Genomic DNA, 9,164 nt, shown 5'->3' on the forward strand with positions numbered 1-9,164 from the left:
CGTTTGACACTAATTCTAAATTGCATTGTATAATTTCACAGATGCTCTCAAAGTTTCTCACCACTAAAATGTATTAAGAAGATAAAAAAAAAAGGGTATGAAAAGGAGAGAGGAATACTTCATATGAGAAAACCATTTGTATTTCTAACAAACGATGATGTTATTAATTTATTTGGCATCACTTTAATGCAATTGGCACAAATCTATATTAGTTTACATCACTTTTTTAAAATTTATAGTAAATATAAGTTTACATCATTTAAATGATTGACACAATCACTAATTTGGATTAACATCACTTATAAAACTGGTACAATAGTAACATCATTTCAATAAATGTTGCAAATTTGACATCAAAACTAAAATGATATTAACATAATTTTAATTAAAATATTAATATTGCACGTAATTCATTTGTGTCGCTTGAATATATATGATTTTGAAATCTTATTTCTTATAAATTTAAAGTTCAATATTATCATTGAATCTATATAAATAAAATCTGTATATTACTATTATAAAGAAAATTTACATTGCTTTCAGCAGCCGGAGACGAGATTTCAAGGTTGTCGAATGTTTTTGGAATAAAAGAGAAAGGCCAAAATATCTTCCCACTTATTCTAAAGAAAGTATGACTATGTAATACAATTACGAAGAATCTAAACCAGATGGAATTACATATTTTGACAAAAAGTAAACGAAATAATATATAAATCATTCAATCTATGGCTTCAAATCCTCAGTAAGTTAACCTGCAAACGTGCACTCTTGAATTTTTATACGTCCTAAAGCTTGAGTTCGAGATCTTTTGAACACCGTCCTTCTTCGTCCACTTCCATCGACATATCGTTATGTCTCTGTGGTTTTGAGGGTGTTGCAGGCTGTTGTGAGGGTTGTCCTGCCTCTACTGATGGACCGACCATTTGTGGCTTGGGAGGAAGATGACCACCGTTTTGGTTCACTTGATACGGAGCTCTAGCCACAGCCCTGAAAATCAGATATTAAACTTGTAAACTATAACGCATATATCACAACAATGGATTCCAACAGAAGCATCGAAGCATCACTATTCTAATAAGTTGAGCTCATTAGTTATACTTTTCTAAACTAGAAAAGGTAATGGTCTTAATCTATGTATATACTACGACCAATTCAGGACAGACACATGTTCCAGTTTGGTTTACCTGTCTTTTCGTTTAGCAAAGAACCGGTGAAGAGAGGCTCTTCTTGCAATGCGTTCCACGACTTGATGTTCCTCTTTTGTTTGACGATCATCGTTGTTTCCAGAACTCGTGGGTTCATTCAGATCAGGAATCACAACGTTGCGTTCGTTGTTAATGTTCATATCAAGATTCTGAGTCTTCTTTGAGTCAACAACAACTGGATTTGCTTCTTTGGCTGCTTCTATTATCTCCTTGGCTTTGTCTTCAGGAAACTCGTTGTAAACTATAACTTTACTGCCGAAAAATATGGTCAGCTGGGAATTTTTAGGCTCCGGTACGTTTCTCGGTTCACTAAAATCAAATCAAATTCATTTTGTAAAATATTAGTTAAATTCCATACATCGGTAGCCGGTAGACGGTAGTCCATACATCACGATTGGACTTTTTGTCTAATACCACAAGATCAAAACTAGATACCTTAGATAGACGACGTCTATGGCTTTGCCTCTGGAAGAAGTAGAGGTTTCACCTACTGAAAGCTGCTTCTGAGTCAACTTGAAAGGTCTGCTTTCAGAAATGTTTGCCTTCTTTATTGCATTTTGTTGAGCTATAATTAAACCAAAAAAATACATCAAATTTAATTATTTTTTTTAACACAAGCATCAAATTTAATTAAATCAAATTGCAAAATCTAAACTTTTTTCAAACAACAATTTTATTTAATACACGTGTATGTCATCAAGCTACATATAAGTTAACCATGCTTTTAAATTAAAAATGGGATTTAGTTTTACATTTTAAGCCTAAAAATCTAATAGCTACGCCACAATTATGATTTTGTTTTGGATTGTGCTAAGCGTAGTTGGACGGATGAAATTGAGTTAACTCACTGATAAAGTTTTTTTTTTGAGAAAACTCACTGCTAAAGTTCAGAAACTAATCTAGAATTTATAGAAAATGAAATTGTGAATATTTTTCTTAAATTTTTGATAAATGATAAATCAATGTATATTATTCTGTGGAAAAAATATTAAAAAAAAGCTGGGTCTTTGTCGTCGGCGGCCGTGTCAGAGAATGAGAGAAATAAATACCTCTGTGATTGTTGTTTCCGGCAAGCTGAGGATCGGACTTTCGAGCCAAGCCTATATCTATATCTCCGAAACTTCCCTTCTCCTTCAAGTACCGGCTGAGCAAACTACGTCTCCGGTTAAAGTTGGACTTCTCCGGTGCTTGTCCGGTCGACATACTGTGATGAGACTGCAACACAAGATTCTTGTTCTTGTATGGGCACACGTAAAAATTGAAGATTACAAATATCTTGAGTTTCTTTTCCCCATGCTCTTTTTATATTATGTCAATAAGTTTATGTGGCTTTAAGACCTCACGAATATATAAACAGACTAATAAGCATAACAAATAACTAATAGTATCCAACACCAGTCACCAAACCAAACAAATATTCGTTACAACTTCTGGCACGTTTTACTTATGTCTGCAGTGAATTTTTTTTTAAAAAGGAGGAAAATAGTTGACGGCGACGTTACAGGAAGGCGTTAACAATTATTGTTATTTACGATTTTGTCCTTGTATTAGTGGCATTTTTGTTATTGATGGACATAACTGAGGGGGTTACAAAAGCCATTTTCGTAACGGACTATATAGCCCTCGCGTCGGCTGAGGGAATGAATCTGTGGAACACATTGACTGTAGAACATTAGAACTAGTGCATTGATGAATACTTATCCCCGACAAGTGTTTTTAGTACACGTGAAAGTATTAGTCTGTGATTATGTGACAATTAGGATTCCAACACGTATCGACATCTGAACGGGTACACCCATAATTCATTCATGATTTGCGTGTTTTCTCATTCTGTTCCTTTTGTTTTTAGCATACACAGTTGAATTTTTGTTACAAGTTCACATAATATATCGAAACTGACAAGACATATCGGAAACCTATTAATGTTTAAGTAGCATCTAAACTCCAAATATTTGTTTAGCAAAAAAAAAACTCCAAATATGTGTTTTGAGAAATTTCTGCTTCTCAGGAGTTTGCTTAGTCCTAGTAATAGTATCATGCACAAGTCAGTCAGCCAATCCTATTGTGACACATGGAAAATAGTTTTTTTAAATTCAATAAAAGTTAATTAATCATCAACATAATAATTAAAATTTAAATTCATTACAAAATCAAATAACTGTATAAAATAACTATCTCTATAAAGAATTCTTTCACGTTCCCTATTCTCATGGCATGATTTCAAATTAATTATCCTCAGAAAAAATCAAATAATTAACCTTCTTTCTTTTTCTATCTTCTCCGAATCTCTCTGTTTTCATCATCTTTTGTAATCTTTCTCTTAATCTCCAATTGTTTCGTTTTTTTTTTGGTTGAGTGTAGCATCAAGACTCGACATAGCTTTATGCTTTCTTTTTTCAGTCAAAGTTATCTTTCTCTACTTCTCAGAGTAATACTACTATTATTTTTGTATGATTGTGTTTGGTTTAGTCGTTAAAAAAAGGGTTTGATTCTGTCTGAAGTGTTTCTTATGGATTATTTAAAATAAGAGGAATGAGCAACAACACTGCACAAATATATCTAAAAATCAGACTACGGAATACTAAAGGTAAATATTTAACACATCTCTTTTTGTTTACATGGAAAGTTCTAATCTTATTGTTAACTTTTTTAATGTTATCAAGTTGGGTGAACTTTTCAGTTTATCATGGATATATGACAAAGTAAAACTAACTAACCTTGCCATTGATAAACGTGAAGATGGCATATTGTGATGTTGTGTGTGACGAGATTAAGGTAATATGGTAAAATAGAGGTAGTTTAGTTTATTATTGCTATTAGCTTTTCTAGATATATTTACTATCCACAATTTCTAGAATTGTTACGCAGTACGTGCTCAAACACTAGTATATTACTAAAAAGTTAGATTCTAGTCGGCTTGTTTCATGAAGGTATGCGTTGAATTTTCTTTATATAAAATCCAACACCAACCGGGGACTTGAATAATTTCAAAAGTATGTGAGACACAAAAGATTCTATAATAAATATCCTTGACGATGGTGCCAAGGGAAAAAAATAATATCAATTACTATTCATCGCAACTTGCAAGATCTTGTCGATCAGAACATAATGCTCTGAAGATTTTTCAAAATCATTATCTACAACAGCAACATGAGTCTCTATATACATACAAATATATAGTGTATGTATTCAGTGATGCATTGCTGCACGATTCTACTCCACAGGACCAAAGCAAGATTCACAGTTTCACATGACGATTCATATATATCTAGTATCTACATTGTTGTATGTAAGGTTATCCGGAAAGGAGAAAAACGACTGCAAATCGTATAGTATACAAAACTATGTGGTATTTTGGTATGTAATGTTTGTAAATGTATCCATTTGACGTTCCATTCCTATTTATGTGCATTAAAAATGGTTTAGATGACAATTTTGTAAGATAATATCTTATACAATAAAGTTGTCTTGTCTCTCTCCTCTTTGCGTCACATCCTCAACTAGCATGGGACAAATCTGGACACGTGGCTTACACTGAAAAATCATATGAACTTTTTTTTCGTGGAGTATCTTTAATTTGGGCTAAGTGTTTAGGTTTGACTAATGTGATGGGTTCTAATTGTCTTTTAGAAAGCCCGAATTTAATTAGGATTTGCTTCATCTTCGCTGATGGAGCTGCAGGCTGTGTCACCGTGTCTCTTCACATCTCACCGTCTCTGGCCTTCATCTCTGTAACGGCTTCAATTATTGTCACTCAGATACATTAATCCAAGCTTTTAGGCCTTTTGCACCACTACTCCCACTCTCTCGAAATAAATGGGCATTAGCATCCTCCAGCGTAACCGACTCAAGCTTCACTTATAAATGCCTTCGTTGCTTGCGAGGAACTGTTACACTGAAACGAAATCCCAAGGGCGACTCTCTGCGATGAACTATGAGCTACTGTCTTGCATCATTTAGCTGTAAGAGGTCTGATTTTAACTAATATTGTTGCTTATTTTATTTAGCTTTCTAAGATCAGAAAGTGTTCTGTTTTGCTTATCATTTGGGGAAATCGAGTTGCTAAAGGAGTTCCTGTTGATTCTCAAAACGATTCTGGCACACCATGGATTTGGGCTGCTGGCCATGACCAAAACGATGCAGAGCCAGTCTTATTAGAACACAATGCCGATGTAACCGTTTGTGTATATTGCATATCTTTAGTGAATTTCCATCTAAACTGTAGTTTTAAGTTTGATTTGTAATGACTTGCAGCCTAACGTTGAGACCGGATAATGTCACGCCATTGTTATGAGCAGTGACGGCTGGTTCTGTGGCATGCTTAGAGCTGTTGGTCAAGGTTTGAGATATTTTATTTTGTAGTTTTGTCATGTTATCACTGAAACATTATAATTCACTGAGTTATCAATGAATCTCCAGCTATTTGATGAGGCAGCCAATGCTTTTTACGGAGTAAAGCAGAGAGATCATTGATGGGTTCAGGTTTGTTTGAAGCCCTCAAGATGTTTTGTTTTTTTAATCGATTTTCAATATGGTTGAAGTGTCTTTTCTTTCTTCTACAGAGAAGCTGTAGATGCTCCAAGGAAGTTTCACGGAAAGGACAAGATTAAGGTCAAACCAAAAGATCTTTTAGAGATGGCTCTGTTTAGTATATGCATGAAGTTTTGATTTTACTTCTTACCTTGGTCTCTTCCCGATGCAGTTGTTGCATATCTTACTTAAATGTACTAAAATCTTCAGGCATAGAGTTTGGTTTGGCTATGATTTTTTCATCGTATTCAGATTGTCAGCATTGATTTTTAAAAACTGTAGAACAATAATTTGATTTGTTTTAGTTAACATTTTATTTTACTTCTTCCAGCAAAAATCTAATCTACTAAACTATTTTTATCTTTTGACTAGATTTTGACGATTTTACATTATGAAGATCTAATATAAAATATGTCAAATGCGTTGTTAGAGATACTAAAATAAGTAAATCCACTCTATTTAAGCATGTCTCATTTAAACTTTGAAATGTTAAAACCTATTGAATTTTAAGAACTAATAAGGTTGCCTATTTAGACCATGATAATTATATTGGTCTTTTATATCCATTTAGACCTATTTAATTATTTTTCAAAATACATTTAAACTGTATTTTTCTATGAATATTTATATTGAAAAATGAAAAATATTTTCGAAAAAGTTGGAAAACAGAAACAATTCATGGTATGTGCCATTATAATTTTGAGGTTTTTCTTATTTCACATAATTTTGACATAACTAATAATTATGGGAACAGAACTCTCCATAAATGTTTAGGCAATAAATTATAAAAGTAAATGTTGAAGAAATTTCTATAACTGATTATGGCATTAAGGAATGAAATCTTTATTTTATTGTTGGGGATGAGGGGACGGCGTGATAGGAGGAGCCATGTGCAAAGAGATGGGGGCTTAACGAGCACTTGTAGCGATTCTGAGTTTTCTAACACTCCTGGACCAAAGAAGGTTATGATTCTTATGAACATGTTCCACATATTTTATATTATCACTTTTTACCAAAAGGTATTCCTGGTATATGATTCTAAAAGTTGTGCGGCCTGAGTCAGGAAAATGAAAGCAAGACAAAACTAAATAAACAAACATATCCATACAGTTTCAATAAATAAGATTTGCTTTGGCAATATAAATGAGAAAAATGAAAATTTATTTGTAGTCTCATATATCTATCTATACACTAGATATAAATTCTTGCAGCGGGAAGGTTTTGCACCAGAAATGTCAATCGTGTTCTTGGCATTTCTCATATATCTATCTATCTCACATGTAAACCACGACCCATAGGTTTTGTTGTCAACGGGAAGAGAGTCTCGACAATATTTGTAATCCTCCTCCACTTACTATCCTTACTAAGGCTGCATTACTATACCCTAGACTGGGAATACACACTTATCTACTTCGGATCATTGCTTGAGAAAGATTAAAAAAACACTCGGTGTTTATCCTATTCTGGTGGAAGACAGATATCTAAAGAACATGGCCAGACTCAAACCCCTCACGAAATTGCGACCTCCAAAACATAAATCATCTATGCAAGAATTATTACTACTTTATATGAGTGGAAAAATTTGTCGATTACATTGCTAATAGATAAAAAAGAGTATGTTATCGTTTACTTTTCCATTTAAAGACAAAGCTGAATTTACATTTCTTCTATCAAGAATATTTTAAAAACTTTAATTTATTGTTTATTCAAAAATGCATTAACGTGACCTAGAAAGCTAAAGACTCCAAGTCTGAGTTATCCTAACATGTACTCATAAAATTCATTATTAGGTCAGGACTCTCAATTCTTAATTGTCAAGAACTATTAAGTGTACGTAGATTAGATTAACAACTAAAAAATAGAACAATTAAACTAATTGAATTCATAAGAGAAAACAACGTCCGAACCCGGCGCGTAGCGCCGGAATATCCCTAGTATAATATATAAATACTGGTTTGCATTAACCATTATAGTGTGTGAAGGCCAAATAGAAAGTTTACGTGTCAAACATTCGATAAGGCCTAACTAGGTCCCTCACGACAATGGATGAAAGCAAATTTATGCTTTGACGCCGACAGATACTAATTGCAGCTTGTTCACATGCTCCATATGTATATGGACCATACATATGTGTCTTTGGATTTGCATATGCTTGGTGCGTAGTTGGTATCAAACCCGTATTCTGTAACGTGAGAAAATATATTATAAAAATTTATATATTGGTTATAAAAAAAATGTAAGTTAATTATAGAATACCCACTTTTCAAGTGTGTTTGTAAAAATATGATTTACATAACTATTACAAGCCACTAGGCATTGGCAAAGAGCCGCTTGGGTTGAAGTCTTGTACTGCTTAAGAGACAAAGGGACGTTACGCACTGAGGGGAGTTTAGGAGTGGGCATTTTGGTTTAAGTTTGGGTTCGGTTTAAATATTTGGGTTTAAATATTTGGGTTTAAATTTTTTAATATATTCAGTTAATCTGATTTAGAAAACACTTCGGGTTTTTGTTTGTTTGGTTTGGTTTAAAATCAAACTAAATCATTTGGATTGATAAATCGTTAACCAAATGGTTTAGACATATACTTTAGTTTGGCTCAGTGGCGGACCCATGATATTTTTTAACATGGGTCAAATAATTTAATGGGGTTTAAATTACTAATAAAATAATGGTAAAAAAAGTGTCAGGTGGGTGTCAAACCCGAATTTAGGGGTGTCACCTTTAGAGATTTTGCCAACAGATCTATGGAATCTATACAATTTCCCTTTAACAAATTAGCATTTTATTAGTTAAGCTGTGTCAGCTGACCCACCATTAATACATGTGGGTCCGTCTCAGGTTTGGCTTGAATGGGTTTCGATCGGTTCGGATTTTTCTCCACTCCTATTTTGCATCAGGTGTCTCAAGAAGTGCTTTAAAGAGAGGTTTAAGAACGTGAATGGGAAGGCAGGATAAAAGCAGATCAAACGCGTAAGTCTTTTAACGCTCTGTTTGAAAAAAATTCGCAAGGCTCAATCACAATGGTTGGTCCCAGATGCTCAGCTGAAGATCTTGATATAGGAGAAGCTTAATGATATCCTGCATATTTGCATTGTTTTATCCATTCATTCATAAACATTTTCATCATAGAGATTAGGATTTAGACATGTTTAGGTTGCATTTTGCATACATGAGTCTCTATTAGGTACTGGAGTGCCACATGGAGTTCTTGGGGACATTTGGATGCATTTGGAGCTCAAAGGAGGTGAAATAGGTGATCATTAAACGAGCAGAGCATGGGAGCGACCTCCCGGAGCGACATCACGAAGTCGCTGTGTCCCACCTCTCAGAGCGACCTTCCTAAAGCGACGCCATGAAGTCGCTCGCGTTCTCGTTACTCCGAACCGTCTTAGATGACCCTGGAGCGACCTCTCAGAGCGACCTACCAAG

At 34.0% G+C, this 9,164-nt stretch overlaps 1 protein-coding gene and 1 long non-coding RNA gene across 2 annotated transcripts; one reads left to right on the plus strand and one right to left on the minus strand.

Moving 5' to 3' along the window:
- Window positions 1-492: 492 nt before the first annotated feature.
- Window positions 493-2,554, minus strand: LOC106296522 (protein TIFY 11B). Its single transcript, XM_013732668.1, has 4 exons — window positions 2,255-2,554; window positions 1,641-1,770; window positions 1,185-1,514; window positions 493-987 (listed from the first exon to the last, which is right to left on the minus strand). Exons 1-4 carry the CDS (start codon window positions 2,406-2,408, stop codon window positions 786-788), a joined length of 816 nt encoding a protein of 271 aa, XP_013588122.1. The 5' UTR covers window positions 2,409-2,554; the 3' UTR covers window positions 493-785.
- Window positions 2,555-4,857: 2,303 nt separating this feature from the next.
- On the plus strand, window positions 4,858-6,007 carry LOC106299681. Its single transcript, XR_001261837.1, has 4 exons — window positions 4,858-5,377; window positions 5,460-5,544; window positions 5,625-5,687; window positions 5,768-6,007. It is a non-coding gene; the product is annotated as an uncharacterized LOC106299681 (long non-coding RNA).
- The last annotated feature ends 3,157 nt before the right edge of the window (window positions 6,008-9,164 follow it).

Source organism: Brassica oleracea, chromosome C6, assembly GCF_000695525.1.
Source record: "Brassica oleracea var. oleracea cultivar TO1000 chromosome C6, BOL, whole genome shotgun sequence".
Lineage (NCBI taxonomy): Eukaryota > Viridiplantae > Streptophyta > Magnoliopsida > Brassicales > Brassicaceae > Brassica > Brassica oleracea.